The following is a 20097-nucleotide window of genomic DNA, read 5'->3' on the forward strand; positions in this document are numbered from 1 at the left end:
CGAGAAGGGACTGGAGAATGGAGGAGTGAGAAAGACTGAACTTTTATGAAAAAGAAACCAAATCAGTTTACCCTGAAGGAGATATTTAAATCAGAAGAAAATATAATATAAATGGGCAAGCTTAAACTTTCTCCTTCTCTTTATTACCCAGCAGAGTGGAGGTTCATGAGAAAGATGAGATTAATAACAGAACATAAACTACTTTTTTTTTGCACATTTGAACATAGGAAGTAAACATCAGTCCCTTTTTGGCTACATTAAAATCATGTGTTATATACCAAACACGTTTTAATCACCATTCCACTAGATTATTATCCTTTAACATTTTAAGCAATCTCTTTTGCTCGAATAAAATTTACATCTGCTTTTATGATTTTTGACCCCATTTTAACAACATAAATAGCTAAATATCAACACTTCTTAATTTATTTAGTAAGGATATCTGAATGTAAAAATTCATGCTGCACAAGGAAGAACAAAGGTAAATTTTTGAAAAAGATGTTCATATGGTCTGTTAAAACTGCACAATGTGACCTTACCGTTCCGAATACCCATTTTCCCGGGCGAACCTCTGAAATGCACCCATGGGATCTGAGCCTGTGCTTAAAATGAATATCAGGGGAGTGTTGCATGACATGTCTTGATACAGAGTAGCCAGGTCCACAGGTGGTGTCTCTATAAACTGTTTTCCAAGATTTTCTATTACAAAGTCTGTAACAGCAAAAACCACCTGAAAGTTGAAAAGAAGAAGCATTAAAAAAATAGTATGTTGGATGAGGATCCTTCATAATTTTATCCTAATTTTCCCCTTCTACTCCTCAGGGGATGGTGCCCTGTACTCTCGAACTTTTTCTTTCTTGATTGGGTATTATACTTCTTCCTATAGACATAATTTGGTGGGTATGTACACCAAGTATCTGCTGACAGCCATGGTTCTCATGACTCACTGAGCAAGATGAAACATGGGTGAGAGGGATGTCCTTCATCATTCCACGTGTCTATAAGCCTGCTGTCTCCCCTTCCTTGCCTCCTTCTGTCCTGTCCCTTTCACATTCTTGTGGACTTTACCTTCAGTCCCTCCATTGGTCTTTTTCTGCATTATTGATCTCTTTCTCTCTCCTTGGTCTTCCTATCATATGATTAGGCATTACTATATTCTATACTTAAAATCAAAACCAAAACCCTCCCTTGGTTGCAGCTACTCTTCCCCCTACTATTTCATTTCTTTCTTCCCATTTGCAAGCCAACTTTTCAGAAAATTGACTCCATATATTGTGTCCTCTTCATTATCTCTCATTTACTCATCAGCCTCTTCTCACTCTTCTTGGGAACCAGCCTTGGCCTTGATGAGGATGCCCAGGCCAGGCCATTTCCTACATCAATGCATTTCTTTCCCTGATCCCACCCTACCCTACCTAGTCCATTTTTTTTTTTCCTACCTACTCCATTTGTGTTCTTGTGTGTCTTGTTCCTCCATAGCCCATATGGATACTTTGTGTGAGATACAAAAAGGTGTCCCCTCTTCAAGGTACTTTAATGTGCCAGGCTATAATATCTACACTGTGAATGGCTCCCCCAAGAGTTGCTCAGTGTACATCCTGCACAACTCTAAGTAGCAGCCCCTGCTTTAACCTTAGCCCTCCATTAGATGTTGACATTGTCCTGTCCAAACAAGACTTGCCCTGTTTTTTTAAGGGTGGTGTCCCAACCTGGTCTAGGGCCATGGCCTTGGATCACACCCTTCTGTGGCCAACTTGGGAAAAGATATTCACATGCCTGTCCCTTTAAGTAAATATGTATTATCATACTAACCACAAAGGTGACAAGTTCCAGAATAAACAGCCATGCAACAGGGCCAGGAGGTTTGGAGCTTAGTTCTAGCCATGTCACTGTGTGACTAAGTATAATTCACTTAACTTTTCCAGTATCAATTTCTTTATCATTTTTATTTAAAAAGGTTTTTATATGAAAACCATTTGCTTTTACATTGCTAAAATATAATCTTAATCATTTTCCAGTGCTGGTGGCATTGGGGAACAGTAGCTATGGGTGTTATGTTTCTTTTTGGGGGTAATGAAAATGTTCTAAATTGATTTGGTGATGATTGCACAACTCTGTGAAGATACCGAAAGCTATTGAAATGAACATCTTAAATGGGTAAATTGTATGATGAGTGAATTATACCTCAATACATTTTCATGGAATATCTTACTTAAATAAATAATCAGCACATGGTAGAATTAACAACAAGGACTTAAAATTGCATTCATACAACTGGTGTTTCCCAAATTGGGAAAAGCTTTCAACTGTTTCTCTGAGTGAGAAGATTTCATCCTCAGTAATTCTGATTACACTGTGGTTTTTCAACAGAGAGAAAACCAGTTGCCAAAGAAACAGTATCCTTTCTGAGGTAGAGGTACCCGAATTGAAACGCTAGTCCTGTCGAGGTTAGAGTTCCCAGTGGATTTAACCCTGGAAACCAATGATGCTGCAAGTCATGACATGTTCTGATTTCCTCATCTCTCTGGTTGCTTTGAAAATGGTTTCTCCTAATAATGACCTTAAAACAGTGGCTCTCAAAGTATGGTTGCAGGATCAGCAGCATCAGCATCACCTGGTAACTTGTTAGTAATGCAGATTCTTAGCTCTTAGCCCAGGCCTAGTAAATCAGAAACTCTGGGGCATGGGCTCCAGGATTCTGTGTTTTAACAAGTCTTCTAAGTGATCCTAATGCACACCAAGATTTGCGAACACCAGTGTAGAGGACTTTTCTTAGCTTTGTTCCGTGGTGATGAATTATTCTCTATAAGACAATCTTCGTTCATCTTGAATTACATGATAGTTTCTTTTTTCTCTCTCCAGTTCAAATTTCTAATAATTGCTTCCTGAAAGATGTTGACAATATTGATGCCAAAGAAGGAATTGTAAGGATGACAGGAAGGAATTGTTGGGATGACAACTTCCTGTTGCAGTGCTAATGAGCCTGCCACCTGGTTTGCTAAGAGCCTTTGAAACGAAATTTCATCTTTAGATCAAAATATGCTACTTCTGAAGGAGGTTGAATTTTTGTATAAGAAGCCACTTGTGTTGGAATATCTTCTTTTTCCCAAAACAGTAGTTGGCTCCAACATTTAGAAGCATTGGATACCCAGTAGGCTCTGCTTGTGAACAGAGCTGGAACAGCAGGTTTGTTACCTTGAGCTCACTCATCACAGAGATCTTGTCTCTGGTCTTGTCTTTATTCTAAGAGTTCCTTAGATACTCCTTTTCTCCAGGCAGGGAATCTAAACCTTCAGTTTTGAAACTGAATTTGGATTCTTTACTCTTGAATCACAATTTCTTGAGACCTTGTTTGGAGGTTCTAGCAGGGGAGCACAGCTACTCGTATACCCTTGATCAAAGAACGGTCCTCCTCTATCAGGGAATGTTGTCTACTTCAACTAAGCATGCAGCTTCAGGAGGGATGCACATGGAGTGGTGAGGAAGGGGACACCCGCCTAGCCAGCCAGATCAGTCGGATCAATGCTGGCGATCAATGGGGTGACAGATGTGCCAACCAGATTGCTCTCACATCCTGAATCCCAATGTCTTTAGCAAGTCATTCTATGGAATCAATGGCAGGGCAAGTTGTTTCTAAATACCTTGGTGAGGGTTCTAATTGGGAGGGGGTGTAGCTGGTATGACATTGTCATGCTTGAATTTTCTCTTCAGGGTGATCCTGTGCATGGTCTTGGCTGATCCAGGTCCCTGTTTTCTCTGGAATGGGTGTCTAGCTCTTCATTTCTGAAATATAACCAGGGTTCTAGACTCCTCAGTGTTCATTTGTGAAGTAAGTTTTGTTTGGTAGCATAACCTACGTTAGATTTTTGGTTGAATGCATTGATGAGAATTTTCAATTAATCTTCTGTGAATTTGGTATGACTGTGTCTACCGTTTGTAGCTTTGATCATATTTGGAGAGCTCTCCTAGGACATATTGCAAGAGAGTTTAGGTGTTCAAGGATGTGACTAGAGGTTTAAACATTTTTTATTATGGAAAATTTCAAGCACATATAAAATGAGAAAATAATGAACCCAATATTTCACCCACCTTCAACATTTCTTAAGACACTCACTATTTCATTGATATATTCACTCAGCCAGGATGAGGATGAGAAAGGATCCTTTATCCTTTCTCTCTGCCCTTTAAAAGTTGGTGGTCATCAGAGTTTCATCCTTTGCCCACCTGTCCTTGTATTCTACTATTTGTTATTCTTCTACAGTCCCCAAAACTCCCATGATTTTACTTCCCAAATCAATGATGATGATTCCCAAATCTCTATTTCTTTTTTAAATTAAATTAAATTTTTTTTTATTTCAGGGTATTATGAGGGTACAAACATTTTGGTCACATTTTATGTCTTTGCCTCACTCGAGCGAGGGTTAGAGGCATGCCCTTCCCCTCTACAATGCTCACCGTGTCCTTTAGTTGTGAGTTTACCCCCCATCCCCCTAATCCCTGGAGAATATTACTGCCATGTGAGCACCATAGTGTTAATCAGTTAGTGCCAATTTGATGGTGAGTACAAGTGGAGCCCATTCTTCCGATCTTGTGATACCTCACTTCGGTTAATGGGCTCAAGTTCAATCCAGGAAAATATAAGAGGTGCTAGATCACTGTCGTTTCTTATAATTGAGTAATATTTCATTGTCTACATATGCCAATGTATATGTCTACATATATCAAATTTTAATAATCCATTCATGAATTGATGGGCACTTGGGTTGTTTCCACATCCTTGCAATAGTGAATTGTGCTGCCATAAACATTTAGGTGCAGATGTCTTTATTATAGAATATCTTTTGCTCTTTTGGGTAGATGCTTAATAGTGATATTGCTGGATTGAATGGTATGTCTATTTTTAGCTCTTTGAGGTATCTCCAAATTCTTTTCCACGGAGGTTGCACTAATTTGCAGTCCCACCAGCAGTGTAAGAGTGTTCCTGTCTTTCCACATCCTCACCGGCATTTGTTGTTTTGGGATTTTTTGATAGAGACCAATCTCACTGGGATTAGGTGATATCTCATTGCGGTTTTGATTTGCATTTCTCAAATGATTAGAGATGTTGAGCATTTTTTTATATGTTTGCTGGCCATTATTCTGTGTTCTTTTGAAAAGTTTCTGTTCATTTCCTTTGCCCATTTATTGATGGGGTTGTTCTAACCCATATTTCTCTCTATAGTTTCCTATCCACATATTAGTAGCTTCCAGACTGCTATCCACTTTGATGGTTGGCAGGCATGGTAGACTCAGTGACATCTTTCTCTTACACATTTCTTCTTTCACGTTTGTTTAATTGTTGGCACAACTATCCCCTTTGGCATGCAAGTTGAAACTGGGATCCATGCTATTTGCTTAATCTCCCACCCCCTATTCAGCTCTGCAATCTATTAATACTACCTTTGTCTTAATTCAGGCTGCCATTGCTTCTTATACAGACCATTTCGATAGTCTACAAACAGGTCCAGGTGACTACAGTTTTGTGCTTCAAATGTTTCCCCCCCAGTGTTTCCAAGATCTAAAAGGCCCATTAGTTCCCTGCTAAAGCCCTCCAACAGACCCCTGTCCTCTGGCAGAGAGCAGGGTGCTCTAATGGCACACACCAAGGAAAGTATGACCACATCCCCGTCTGGCTCTCCAGTCATTTCTTTCCTCATTCGCTGTATAAAACATTTTGTATAAAATGTTCTAGTAATAACAGAGTCTCTGTGTTTTTAGAGCCACTTCCCAAACTTGACCATTGTTAATCTCAAATAAATTTATGAATCATAACTGGCTAGTGAAGTTTAGTAGAAACATTTATAACACAATCCTTTAATTAAAAAAATTCCCTACCTTTTCTTCTTTACAACATTTAATAAGAATCAGCTTATGGAAAGAAGTCAATTCTGCACTCCAAGGATCCTGTTTTGTAGTCTCCTTTTCATGTGACATAGGTTGCTCTTCCTTTGTTTTAGAATAGCCTTCCCATTCATGTGGGTTAATATAAGTCTCAAAAGATCCTGCAAACACAATTATAAAAGATGCTTTAATTAGAGTTGTTTTAACTTCGAAATGAAATAAATATATGTTTGGTAATTTAAAAAATCTCTGTATTTACTATTGGTTTTAACCACAAATGTACTGTAAATACATTAATCTCCATCATACCCAACCTATTCAAAAAGTAAAGAATTTAAAATGTCATCAGAAAACAAAATTCAACAACTTACAAAAAAACCCAAGATAACGTAACAGAGAGGTTAAAAATAAAAGGATACATAGAAATACATCAAGTAAATGTGAGCAAAAAGGAGATTAAAATGATAGTAGTAATATGGATAAATTATAATTGAAGGCAAACCATTAAATGGGACAAGGTAGGTCAAGTTTATTAATTAAAATGCAAATTCCACAATAAAAACACAATAAAGTGAACTTATATGTGCTAGCAAATAGCATAAAAATACATCAAGTAATCACTGTTATAGGTAGAAGAAAAATCAGGAAAAAACATAATAATGATGGGAAATGACATACAATTATCAGTCTATGACAGACGAAGTAAACTGAAAATTATGGCATATATAATTTGAGCAATATAAATAATAGTTGAATAAATTGACATATGTACTTTATGCTCTAATAAACAATACATTATCCTCTGCTCTCTGGCCATAGAATATTTAAAAGAAACGGACTTGCATCTTACATGAGGTTTAGCATCATATAATAGTTAGCTCAATGGTAATAACATGTAGTAAGAATTAGCATTGAAATGTCTGTAGGTACAGCATGCGTGGTGTGGTATAAACCTCAGAAAGCCAACACAGCCAGTGTGTCTTCCAGGGATAGGACAGGCCTCTTGGGTTGAACATTAGGTAAAATCATTGGCTTGCAGTTTGGGCTGGAAAACAACTTTGTCCAGCTGGTCTGCTGGGGCTCTCCCCTGAGGGCCTAACATTAGCGATCAAAGAGCTGGTAACACTTAAAAATTTAGTGAGACTTCTGACCATGGCTCTGGAGTAGTATTCACCTTTGAAAGACTTCTAATTTTGATATGGAATATAGACAATTACATGGTATGAGACCACAGGGCCTGCCATACCACAGTGCTCTTTAGTTAAAAGTGGTTGCATTACTCTGAGGAACAGGTAGCAAAACCGTTATTCATTGCAAAAGGACCACTTTTCCCCTGAGGTTCTCATTATTTATTGTATAATCACTGGGATTCTGGCTAATAGGACAAGATCTAATAATACATATTTTAAATAACTCTCAACTAATAGGTCATGAAGTACTTAGAAATAATAAAAGACAAGAGATTAAGGCAATTAGGAAAGGCAGTGAAATTAATTCTTAAACATCACCTGCAAAGATCGAATGCTCACTTTTAGAACACAAGCCATCCTATCATACACGCACAAACCTTCACAATCCTGCAGAATTTTTGGAATAAACCTAAACATTTAGCAAATGAAAGCAGGAAAGCTTTTTTAAATTGCTGAAATTTTAGTCCCAATTGACAAGGATACTGTGTCTAATTGACATGCTACTTTTCATCCAAAAATAATGAGTTGTCCCCAGAATTACTTTGCTTTTCAACCTCCACATCTTCCCTCTTTCTTTGCCTCTGTATGTGAGGCTCCGTCTATCCCTTTCTGCTTTGGATCTGTACCTAAGTGACCATTTCTGGCCTTCTATGAGCATTTTTATTTTTGTGTTCTACCTTTACCTATAACTGTCTTATTTAACTGGTGCACAATATGGAAACATAATTTTTATTTGATGTATTTACTGAAAAGCATTTTTTCCTAGTCTTCATTTAGAAATCAAAGATCTCAGAAATTCTGGTTCATGTAGACTTTGAACCACCACCCTTGCTGGGTGTACTTAGTTAAATAGACATTAATTACTGAAAAAAAAATAGAAACAGAACTTCAAATCAGTAGAGGGGGAAATAAATAAAAAAGGTGTGGATGATCCACCTGAAGTTAAGAAGCAAAGAAAAAGACTGGCAAGAAAAAAATCCCCCCAAATAAGATGACTGAGGTAAGTCCAAATAGATCGGAGTTTCTCAACCGCTCTAATGGTGACATTCTGGATCAAGTAGTTACTTGTGGGGGTTGTTCTGAGCATTGTGGGACGTTTAGCAGCATCCCTGTCTCTACCCACTGGACACTAGCTGCACTGCCCCAGTTGGGGCAAACAAAAATGTCTCCAGACCTTGCTAAATGTCCCCAAGGGGAAAAAAATCTTTTCTAGTTTGAGAAATACTTAAGTAAATCAATAACCATAATAAATATAATTGGATTAAAAATTGCCTGTTAAAAAAGAAAGACTCTCATGCTGCTCTTCAAAACAACAAAATCACACTGAAGAAACCCCAAAAATATGCTGATACAAAAGAATTGAAAATAAAAAGTGTAGAATATATACAGTAAGAACACTAACCAAGGGAAACTTGCTGTAATAGTAATAATATTAGAAAATATATTTTAAATCAAAAAAGCATTATTCAGAATAAAGGGGAATATTATTTAGTAAAAAATGAACAATTTACTAAGAAGGTAATAATCCCAAACATATTTGTATATAACAGCATATTTCACAAAAAAATATTCCAAAATTACAAAGGTAAATTGCCATCGTGGTATACCTTAATATACCTCTCTTAGAATCTGACAGATGAAGCATAAAAAACCTTAGTAAAAGAAACACCACAATTACTGAGTCTGTGCTAAAGGCTACATGTGGAGCCTTGCATCCAAGAAATGACATACATGGAATATTTTATGTAAACTGAACAGGTACCAGGCTACAAAGGAAGTCTAAAGAATTACAAAGAAACAATTTCATGCAAACTATGAGTATAATTTCCACAATGTAACTAAATTATAAATAATAATAAGATGGTCCCCCAAATCCTAAATGCTTTTGAACTAAAAAGTCTAATTTTAGAATTGAAAGGGCTACATATTAAAAATTGTGGGAAAAATTAATACAGAATGTTATAATTCAGAGCAGTTGTGACTGGAGGATGAGGTATTTCTGGGCTGCTGGTACTGTTCTTTTTCTTGGTTTGGGTGGTGGCTCATAAGTGTGTACAGTTTGTGATAGTTAAGTTGAACACTTTTTGATTTGTGTACTTTTCTGTACATATGTTATCCTTCAATAAAAAGTTAAAAACCTATAGGATGCAGCTAAAGCAATATTTAAAGGTATATTTACATCCTTAAAGTGGATATAATAGTCAACATGAAACACTGAAAATTCATGGGACAAGCATTTGACTCAAGAAACTGTGAAAACAAGTAAGTCACAGTTTCTTAAAAATGAAGAAATTTCCTTGTGAAAAATATTGACATTGCAGAAGAGATTAAAGAAAATATTAAAGTTAGCGTTCAAGATCCTGTTTACAACCCCCCTACAGCAAATTCTTTTAGTCACATTACCTAAGCGTATGGAAATAGGATGTAACAATATAGAGTGTGTAAGTCCTTTAAAAACTGGAAATGCTTCTTCTAAGTCACAGCATGCAAACCACATGGGAGTGAGTAGCCAGGGAGCTTCAGGCTTAGGCGGGCGTTCCTATTTGAAGACAGGAAATGAATAAAATGATTCACAAAGACAACCACAAAATTCATTTTCACCTTGTCCAAGTGAAAAATCAAGCTCTAATTACCATATCTAATTACTAAGGACTAGTAATAAGATACAGTCAAATAGAAATGGTGTTGGATCAATTCTACCTGTGGATCTTTGCACAGAAGTGCAGTTGATGAAAACTTGTCAGGTTGACATTTACAGAAATCAAATTGATCAATTAAAGCTGTTAAGTCTACATCCAGCCTCCTCTCCAACATCCCACACCAGTCTTCCCCTTCCCCAAGTATTCTTATGGTTAATGACTTTTTTCTAGAGAACTAGTCTCCAAATCAGATCCCCAGATGTTCTGATTCCTAGGAAATGAGGAAAGCTGAGTAGTGAAGCAGTATCAGTAGCAAGACAAGCTCCGATCTCATTCCAGCTGTGATGAGTGTGTGTCTAATCATTTCATATATTCCTAGAAATTTCTGGGAAAAGTATTATGCCATCTGGCAATATTCATGACATGTTTGAATGTGGGTAAACAGTTTTAAAAGAGACATAGAAACAGTTGTGATTGCAGACTGAAACTAGTTCTTTATAATTTACTGAATATTTGCCTGAGGTTCTGTACTACAGTCTAAAATAGGTTTATTGAGATACAAATTCACATACCAAGCAATTGACCCATTTAAAGCATACAATCCAATGATTTTATTATATTCAGAGATATGTGCAATCATCACCACAGTCAATTTTAGAACATTAATCTCCTTAGAAAGATACCGTGTACCTTTTAGCTATTACTTCCCTTTACCACCATCCCCGCTTCTGTCTCTGTAGATTTGCTTATTCTGGACACTTAGCATAAATCAAATTATATAACATGTGGCCTTTTGTGACTGACTTCTTAATGTTCTCAAGGTTCATCCATACTGCAGCATGTATCAGTACTTCATTCCTTCTTACAGTTGAGTAATATTCCACTGGACGGATTATACCACATTTTTTTAATCCACTTATCAGTTCATTTGGGGTGATTCCACATTTTGACTAGTATAAATAATGTTGCTATTAATATTTGTGTCCAACTTTTTGTATGGACATATATTTTCATTTCTCCTTGATTAGTAGTAGAATTACTGGATTATATGATTATTCTATGTTTATTAGTTTGAGAAACTGTCAGACTGTTTTCCAAAGCAGCTGCACCATTTTTCACTTTAGCTAGCAGTTCATGAGGGTTCTGATTTCTGTACATTCTCACCAACACTTGTAATTGTCTATCTTTATGATTATAGCCTTTCTGGTAGTTGTGGAGTGGTATCTCCTTTTGGTTTTATTTATTTATTTATTTATTTGTTTGTTTGTTTATTTAGAAACAGTCTCCTTCTGTCACTTGGGTTAGAGTACCATGGTGTCAGCCTAGCTCACAGCAACCTCAAACTCCTGAGCTCAAGTGATCCTCCTGCTTCAGCCTCCTGAGTAGCTGGGACTACAGGTATGCACCACCGTTCCTGGATAATTTTTTCTAATTTTATTCTAATTTTGGTAGAGATGGGGTTCCACTCTTGCTCAGGCTGGTCTAGAACTCCTGACCTTAAGCAATCCTCCAGCCTCAGCCTCCCAGAGTGCTAGGATTACAGGTGTGAGCCACTTTTGTTGTCTTTTGATCTCTGATAAGAATCTGCAAAACAAATCACTGGTTCCTGTGAAAATTTTAGTGAATTTTCCAGGAAGTAGATTTCATGGAAAGTTATCTGAGTGTGATATTACTCTTCACTAGAATCATTTTTTGGATTCCTAGCATTCAGAGAAAATACTTTAAAACATATTATTTAAAATCATTAACTGTACAGACTGGATATAGTCAATAGGGATAGCTTGGAGACCTCAATTTGCAGAAATCCATTTACCTTGTCCACACATGATAGAAACTTGCAGATTCTTGAGGCTTTGTGTGTTGGTTCCAATTGTTTTCTGTTTGTCCTTGAACTCTAACTGCTTTGTTTCCATCCTGAAAGGGCCTACTTCTGCTTGTACCAGCCAGTCTCCAGTTGTAGGCCCCCAACTATCCCCCTTTCCACTTCTCCTGCAGTTGCCACCTTCTAGAAGTGTATGTTTTGTATATCTGGTGCTTCCTGTCAACTCTCCAGACTCCATGGGGTGTGTATCTCCTCTTCTCCCTCTGTCTTCTCCTTCCATCCTAGACACTCATTTCTTATCCTTTCCAGATCCTTCCCAGGATCTGGGAATTGTTATACCATCTCCCTATGTTACACAACCTTGTCATAGGTATTTGGAACTCAGTGCACATTTTTCCGCAGAAAAAACTTTTATATAGGAAAGTTGGTTTTCCAGAGCAGTCTAGAAAATCTAATTTAGCCCATCAGGTAGCAAAAAACAATGTAACACTTATGATAAAAATGGAAATTACTAGTATTAAAATACTTAGCTAAATGAAGTGACTAGGTAAAATATATTCCCAAACACATTTTTTAATTTAAAAAAATCTCTCAAGAATCATTCAAATTTCCTCATGGTAGAGGAAAAGAAAGTTTAGTTAAAAAAACTTTTGAGGGCTAGGCGCGGTGGCTCACGCCTGTAATCCTAGCACTCTGGGAGGCCGAGGCAGGTGGATCGCTCAAGGTCAGGAGTTTGAGACCAGCCTGAGTAAGAGTGAGACCCCGTCTCTACTAAAAATAGAAAGAAATTATCTGAACAACTAAAAATATATAGAAAAAATTAGCCAGGCATGGTGGCGCATGCCTGTAGTCCCAGCTACTTGGGAGGCTGAGGCAGGAGGATCGCTTGATCCCAGGAGTTTGAGGTTGCTGTGAGCTAGGCTGACGCCACGGCACTCTAGCCCGGGCAACACAGTGAGACTCTGTCTCAAAAAAACAAACAAACAAACAAAAAAAACTTTTGAGAAGTCTCTGAAGATGATGTCTGGGTAATTTTAAGTTTCTAGTGTGATGGTATTTAAACATATTTTAAACTTCTTTTCAAAATATGCTGCTCATGACACATAGGACTAAAATGGACATGGGCTCTGGGAACTTAGACACAGGTTTGAATCAGACTCTGTCACGCATTAGTGTGATCATGGAAAGTTCTGTAACCTCTCCAACGCTCTACTTGAGAAAACTGTAAACAAGGCTGTTCACAAGGCTGCTGTGAGGAAGGAAGGGCAATAACAACTCAGAGCAGGGCCTGGCTGAAGGGTCGACCAACAGTCAGTGGTAGAGTGGACTGGTCGAGAGGACAAGCTTTACAAACTGACTGCAAGGGTTCAAATCCTGGTTCTAAGCCCTGTTAAGGATGTGATAGTGACAAGTTACTTAACCTTTCTGTGCCACATTATCTTATCTGTAGTTTAGAGATAAAATTAGGAATTTACCTAGGAGGCATACTGAGAGGAGTAAAGGAGTTGATGTACATGAAGCACACAGCAAGCCCTCTGTAAGTGTGGACTGTGATTGTGAGGGTGAGATGCATTTAAGAGAGGATTCATAGAATATGCGTGTATGCAAGATGCATGGGGGTGGGGAGGAGCAGCTGGTGGAGGGGTCTTGTCTGGGCTTGTCTTGAGAGCACGGGACGCTGGGAGTCTAATAAAAGCATCATGTCCGACATCCCAGTGATACACTGAGGCTCAAACACCGGCAAACAAGGGCAGATGTCAGGTCTACAGGGGCCAAGGGCAGGGCTTGAGATTGGCAGGACAGAGCCAAGAGTTTTAAGTGGAGCTGAGATGAAACCGCAGGCAAGGGTTGGGGACCCACCTCTGTGGGCTACTAGGTTTGCAGTATATGGGTGAGTTAGGCCAGTTAGGCTGGAGAAAGCAGGACAAATGGATGAACATGAAGAAGGGAGGTCTGGAATATTACAATATTCCAGAAGGTGAAAACCAAGTTATTCTATTACTTCCCATGTTTTATCATGAGAGATGTCTCCAGGCAAGAGAGGGTCATGATTTTAAGAACAGTATTGCAAAATCTGTTACAATTTTTGCTGATTTTAACTCTTCACAATTGCAAGGTGGTCAGCTTTTCCAAACACGTTCACATCTACTAGCTCACTGCTTACTCCCAGCATCACTTTGCTGTAGGCGAGGACACCGCTGCACACAGAGGTGAAACGTCACCAACGTTACACAGCCAGGTGGAGGTAGAGTCTCCTGACCTCCAGCTCCCCTCCACTGGGCCACACCTCCAAATGTATGACCTTCAGCCACCAGAGTCACCACAGAGAATTGGTAGGTGCTTATGGGCTCTATCTAGAATAACATTCACCATCTAAATGTGAAACAGGTACCTTTTCTAATCCTGCAGAACCTCGGAGGAAGAAATTCCATTCAGCATCAGTTAGGCTTCCTTGCTGACGCATGATCTCAACACAGAGCATAAAGCTGTAGATGAGTTTATGTTGTTCAAAAAGTCCTCTTGAAATATTGACGTAAGCAGTTAGGAGAGTTTGTTCCAGTAGTATGTTCAGGCGCTCTTGTAGATCATCTGTCTTTGTAGAGGTTTCAATGGTTGTATTGAACAACTATGTGAAAAAGAGCTCTATCAATATCTCTGATTTAATTCATTCTCTGTGGGGAAAAAAAATCCCTGTCCTCCTCCCACCCCCACTCCCTGCCTATTTAGTGAGTAAACAGCAGCACAGGAGGTGAATACAGTAAGTCCTCACTTAACATTGTCGATAGGTTCTTGGAAACTGCAACTTTAAGTAAAATGATGTACAGCAGGTCCTTGAATAATGTTGTGTTCAACATTGTTTCATTATCACATGGATGAGAAAAAAAAACTGATTTCATCATATGTTGCTTCACTTAAAGTTGCAGTTTCCATGAACCTATCAACAACGTTCAGTGAGGATTGACTGCACTGTCCTATGAAAAAATCTAGAATTAATCCCAAATTGACATGTAATATTATATTCTACACTCCCCTTTCTCTTCTGTTTTTTTAGAAATGGATCAATGCCAAACTCTTGACATATTCAAAAGACATCATCTTGATGTGAGACATAAAACTTGGGAAAATGGAGGTGAGCTGGCAGGACAAGTTTTTTTCACATCCTCAACCCAGATAAACTCTTCATTTTGGGTTGAGAGATGTAAGGGCAAGGTAAGGTCATGTATTCTTCTTAGCACTTCCCCAAGATAATTCTTACAGTGTAAAAAGAATGTGCTAGAATATTTCTTGAAATTTAAGAGAAACAAATTTTAAAGGAGGCTTTCACCCTGTTTCCTACTTGGAAATTTTGAGAGTAGATCTCCTACTTTAAAGGTGCCCCACATGACAAGAACACTGGGAAGGCAGTAGAGATGGTGTCAATGAAGGATTAGGCATGAATGGGCCAGAGGTAGCCCTTCCTATTTCCTGTAACTTCTAAGTAGCATGGAAGGAAGACCCAGACACTCCCAAGGGCCACAAGCTGTATGAGGAAGCTGAACCCATGGGCCTGCCTGAAAGTCATGGGGCAAGAAGATCTTACAGCAGAGGCTGCAGGGAAGTCCCACCTGGGTCCAGAGGGGCATGTGGCTGCAGTGTCAGGATCCGCAGCCTGAGGGGACAAAGGTAGGAGGTGAGGTAGTGCCTGCCTAGTCCCTGGGATCAAGATACATTGCTCATGGGTAGATTAGACGGATCAAAACAGACTGGAGGCCAGAAGCAGCTGAGGACCAAGACAGATCAGGGCCAAGCAGTAAACTCCACTCCTTAGAAATACTGAGTTGCAACTGTGCAGACCTCTCTTTTTACCTGCCCCTTCTACTAACAGGATGGAGCACAAAGGGAAAATAGCCGGTTGGGTCAGTCTCTTAACCAGAAGATAGATCTCTACTCCCTCAAATTAAAAGGGCTTAGAAGAAGCATACAATTTTTGTAGAGAATTGGGGAAGTCCTTGTTAATTCTCCTGAAAGTATGGTTGACAAAGGGTACTAAAGTTGTTTTAATACACTCAGGAAAAAAGAGGATTGAGCTTTCTTTAACAACCTGACAAGAGGCAGAGAGGTTAAAGCCCAGTGAAGATGTGATAAGTTTGGTGCCATAATAAAACATAGCAAATCTCAAAATGCCCTAAAAAATTTCAATGTGAAATGGAATTATGGATGAGTTTGGTAGAGGGTATCCTGGCCAGGGCTGTCATCTACAAACATGTTTTGGGTTTCTGATTTCCCTTCTAAACCATAAAACTCCAGAGTTTTGATGATTTATCCTATATCCCTTTTTCTCTCAGCCCAAGATATTTTTAGAACATCTTTACTTCTATTTCTTGAAGGAGATTTTAAAAATACCTAGGGTAACAAAAGTGTTACCAAAGTAATTTAGGTGGCATTAAAGGATTTAGTAATCCTTACTTTGCTTGGCTTAACTTTGCTGGCAACTAAAGGAAAGGAGCAGAGATGTGAGAACTCAAACTCCTACTTCTAGGAATTGAGGTTTGACCTCAGTACTGATGGCTTCTAAAGGCTGCTAAAGCAAAGGCACATCTTGTTGAAAGAGAGCCAAGGGACATCTACATGACAGGATACTAAATAAGACTTCTAATGGAAAAACCAAGCTTGGTCTAGTGTCATAAGAATTGTTTGAATATTATGGAGGGATCAAAACAGAGTCTTCAATCATAAAAGACTCATGAAGTGTTATATGGTGCTAAGCACCATGGTGGATATGGGATAGATGAGGCTTCATTTCTGCCTCCTGGGAGTTGAGATTCCAGCAGGAGAGAAAACCTCACCACCCAAGACAATGTTGGGTAACATTGAGCCATATGAGGCATACAGCGTACCAAATGTGCTGGATAAAAGATTGCTGAAATAGTTTGCCACTTTTCCCATTGAGAGATGGAGTCTAAATCCCCTCCTCTCAAACTTGGGCTATCCTGAGTGACTTGACTGACCAACGGACTGCAGCAGAAGTGATGTTGCATGACATCCACGGCTGGGTCAGAAGGAGCCTTGCGGCTTCCACCTTGGTTTCTTTCAATGTTTGCTGGAGATGCCCTCTTGGAATCCAGTTTCTCTATAGTGAGCAGCCCCTGGAGTGAACAGGGGGCCTACTGGGGATGCTTGGTAAGTCTTGCTGTGTCATGAGTGATACAAACTGTCTCCCCTGGAAGTCTTTAAATTCGACATTGCTTGTTGAAACTTTGTGACATTGAATTTGCTTTTGGGAGATAATGGAATGCTACAAAGAGGGGCAAAATGAAGGGCAAAAACATCCTATTTACAAGAAAGCAGAGAAAATTCAACTGTGAATATGAGATAAAGTAGAGACAATGAAATAAAACAAGAAAGTCTGATAGTTGCACGGTGAAAGTGGGAAAGGAACAAAGGAAAGAGATCCCTGCAAGTCAAAGGCAGGGGTAGGGGGAGGAAGGAAGACAGTCTGTTGCACAAAAAGTTCTGAAAAAAAAAGATACATAAACCAATGTGATTAAAGTCAGTTCTTTCAGAGACTTGAGATACAACACAGAAAACACTAACAGTGGAAAGGAAGCTGGGTTACTGGAGAAAGTATAAAGACATAGTATGGAGCTGTGACTCTGAAAAGAATAAGAGAAAGGCAAGTGAGAGGGAAAACAAGCAAGCTAGTTAGTTGAGGAAGCCAAGAGAACATGAAACTTGCAAAGCAGCTTTCTTTTCTTTCTCTACAGAGTGTTCTGTGCCTACGAGGCAATCGAATCTTTAGGAGACACAGTGGTGGAGCCACTCTTGAACCATAGGTCTGGACCCAACCTCCTGTAGGGTTGTCGTACCCGGCAACTAGACTTGTGGCTTATCTGAAGCAAGAAGTAACTCAGCAGGGTGTAAATGGAAGCCAAAGAGATGAATCTCATTAACAACAACAACATACTTACCTGTTTAAAATATTTTAATGAGTATTGGTACATAGGATCTATTTCTGAGAGGCTTGCAATGACAAAGTACATAACGGAGCCCTGAGTGGCTACTGGCCGATACTTCTCACGAGCCACGTTGATCATTAGCTCAGTGGACTCTGCTTCTTTCAGCCTGATTTTAATGGCACCAGAAGTGATCTGATTAAAGATACAATAACAAATTCTTAGGGATCAGCTTCAGAAAAGTGATGGGATTTCTGGAATGTATCCAGTTAGGTCTGGGAAAGAAATAAGGATAGAATGAGTTGGTGATTATAATAAGGGGCATCCCCAAATGAAATAAGTGAGTCTCAGGACTCAGTGACCTTCTTGTGACCAAGCTGACCTCCTTTCCTTCCAGAGTCAGGAATGGGCAGAGGGAAATAGGCAATACAAGTAGCTCTGAAAAAATTGGAGCAGTACTTTTCTGAGACCTGATCTAAGTTACTCCTGAAATGGAAACACTAGTACAGCACTCCTAATTGCCCCCTAACTTCCCCACAAGCAGTCCAAGGTCCCATAATGAAAGAATGGAGAAGGGATATCCAGGAAAGTACCTAAAAGAGGGAAATAGAGAGAGGCTAGAAGACATATTACCACATCCCACCCTGGAATAACACGGATGACTAATACTCTTGTTCTTTACCTATAATTCCTAGGTGTAGGCATATGGAAACATGGGGATAGAAGCTGTTGTTTGTGAAGGGTTATAAACCTAAGTGAGTTCAAGAAGTTTTCAAGGTTTTTTTGACATTCTTTTGGTTTTCTATATTTTGGGTTTGTCGGTCTGGGGAGTCATTTGGCAAGTGGGCTTCCCAAGATTCCTTTCTCTGTGTCTGTCTTTCTATTGCTGTCTGTCCCTACCTACTTCCTCTGCCCCATTTTTCAGCTGTGGATATTCCTAGGTTGGAAGATTCTTTGTCTCTGGAAAATCAAAGGGTCTAGGGCAGGGGCCATGAAAAATCACCATGGGAACTGGCTGTTCAGTATTTGCTCCATTGAAGGGAGAGCTAAAGGAAACCATCAAGTTTCTATCTAGACCAGGGCTTCCCAATAGAAATATAATGTGAGCCACATATATAATCCTAGATTTTATAAATTTATTAAAAGTGAAAAGAAACAAACGAAATTAATTTTAACAATATATTTTATTTAACCCAATATAACCAAAATATATCAACATAAAATCCACATTGAGTTTTTTTTTTTTTTTTAGATTAAGCCTTTGAAATTTGGTGTGTATTTTACACTAACAACACATCTTAATTCAGTGTAGCCACATTCCAAATGCTCAACAGTCGCATGCAGCTAGTGGCCACCTACCATATGGAAGAGTGTGAGTCTAGATGGTCCACCACAGCCCACCAAGAAAGGGAGCTGTGTCTAGGAATCAGAAGGTTCAAACTCTCTCTGTAACGACCCCTTAGGAACCTGGGGCTGGGGGAGGCAATACAGCATAGAGTTGAGTGGGAATCCCCAACCTCAATCCTAGACTCAATAAAGCTTTCACACATGAATAGATAAAGGAAGTTGATATGGGAGCAACTGGATCATGGAGACCCATTAGCAAATAATTCTTTATTCCTTGGGGAGCACAAGGCACTGATAACATAGAACTCAGGACTAAAGAGAAAGGAAAGTAGATCATTTTCTTCTTTTTGCCAGAGAATATTAGAACACTATACACTCAATTGAGTTTGGTGACTACTTGCAGATATTATGCCATAGAGACTTGAGGCTTCAGTGGTAGTTAGAAAATATGAGACATATTTTTAAGTAAGGTTCTGGAAGTTGACAGGAGTATAAACTATAGGCGGGAAGTGGCAGGAAATGCAGCCAAGGATCATAGTTCTAGATCTTCTCTAGAGAAAGGATATCTCCAAGGCAACTCCTTGCAAAGGAAGAAACCAGCTTATAGATAAAGATGGCAGTCATCACACATATATGTACCTTCACTCCCTACTGAAACTATGATAAAATTATAGGAGAGGGGTTTAAAAAGCAGTGTAAACCCACAAAGATAGGAGAAATTGGAGAGGAAATATCAATACATTTTGGGAGCTGGAAAGCAGACAGAGGGCAGTAATGACTTAGCAGATCAAAAAAATAAATTTTTAAGCTGCGAAAGAGGAAAGCCAAGAACTTCCCCAATTTATAGAATAGAGTCCGCCACAAAGGCCTAGGAATTAGTTGCAATAAACACTGCTGGAAGTAGGAGGTGCCTAAAATAAGAACTGGTTGTAAGACCCCCAGGTTATGTGCCCCACACCACCCCCAGCCAGGGGATTGTCCTTTCCCTACCCTGGCAGAAAAAGAGAAGTTTCCCTCTGGAGAAAGTAAAAGAGAGGGTTTTTGAGGAGAAGAAAGAAGTTGGGGGCCAGGTTCCATACTGAAATACAGCGATTGGGTGGATGTGCGCACAGCGCACAGCGGATGCTGCGGCCCTGCCCTCCTCCTCTTCTCAGCCCCCAAATACTTGCAGCCAGATATTCACCCTTAGGCAATGTCAACAATGAATGTTTGGGTATAACCAGGATGTAACTACTACTGGAGGCCAAAGGCTGGGAAATAGCTACTGGCCGATACTTCGCATGAGC

General features: G+C 39.2%; 1 protein-coding gene across 1 annotated transcript in view; it reads right to left on the minus strand.

Annotated features, from left to right (window-relative positions):
• Window positions 1–20097, minus strand: part of DNAH6 (dynein, axonemal, heavy chain 6) — a 318529-nt gene that overhangs the window by 56873 nt on the left and 241559 nt on the right. Inside the window, exons 58-62 of the mRNA XM_012644194.1 lie at window positions 17480–17659; window positions 13924–14157; window positions 9474–9609; window positions 5875–6041; window positions 540–730 (exon numbers count right to left, since the gene is read on the minus strand). Of these exons, the coding sequence (XP_012499648.1) occupies window positions 540–730; window positions 5875–6041; window positions 9474–9609; window positions 13924–14157; window positions 17480–17659 (908 nt within the window). The remainder of the gene's footprint in view (window positions 1–539; window positions 731–5874; window positions 6042–9473; window positions 9610–13923; window positions 14158–17479; window positions 17660–20097) is intronic.

The sequence above is a fragment of the Propithecus coquereli genome, unplaced genomic scaffold, assembly GCF_000956105.1.
Source record: "Propithecus coquereli isolate 6110/MARCELLA unplaced genomic scaffold, Pcoq_1.0 Scaffold208, whole genome shotgun sequence".
Taxonomy (NCBI): Eukaryota; Metazoa; Chordata; class Mammalia; order Primates; family Indriidae; genus Propithecus; species Propithecus coquereli.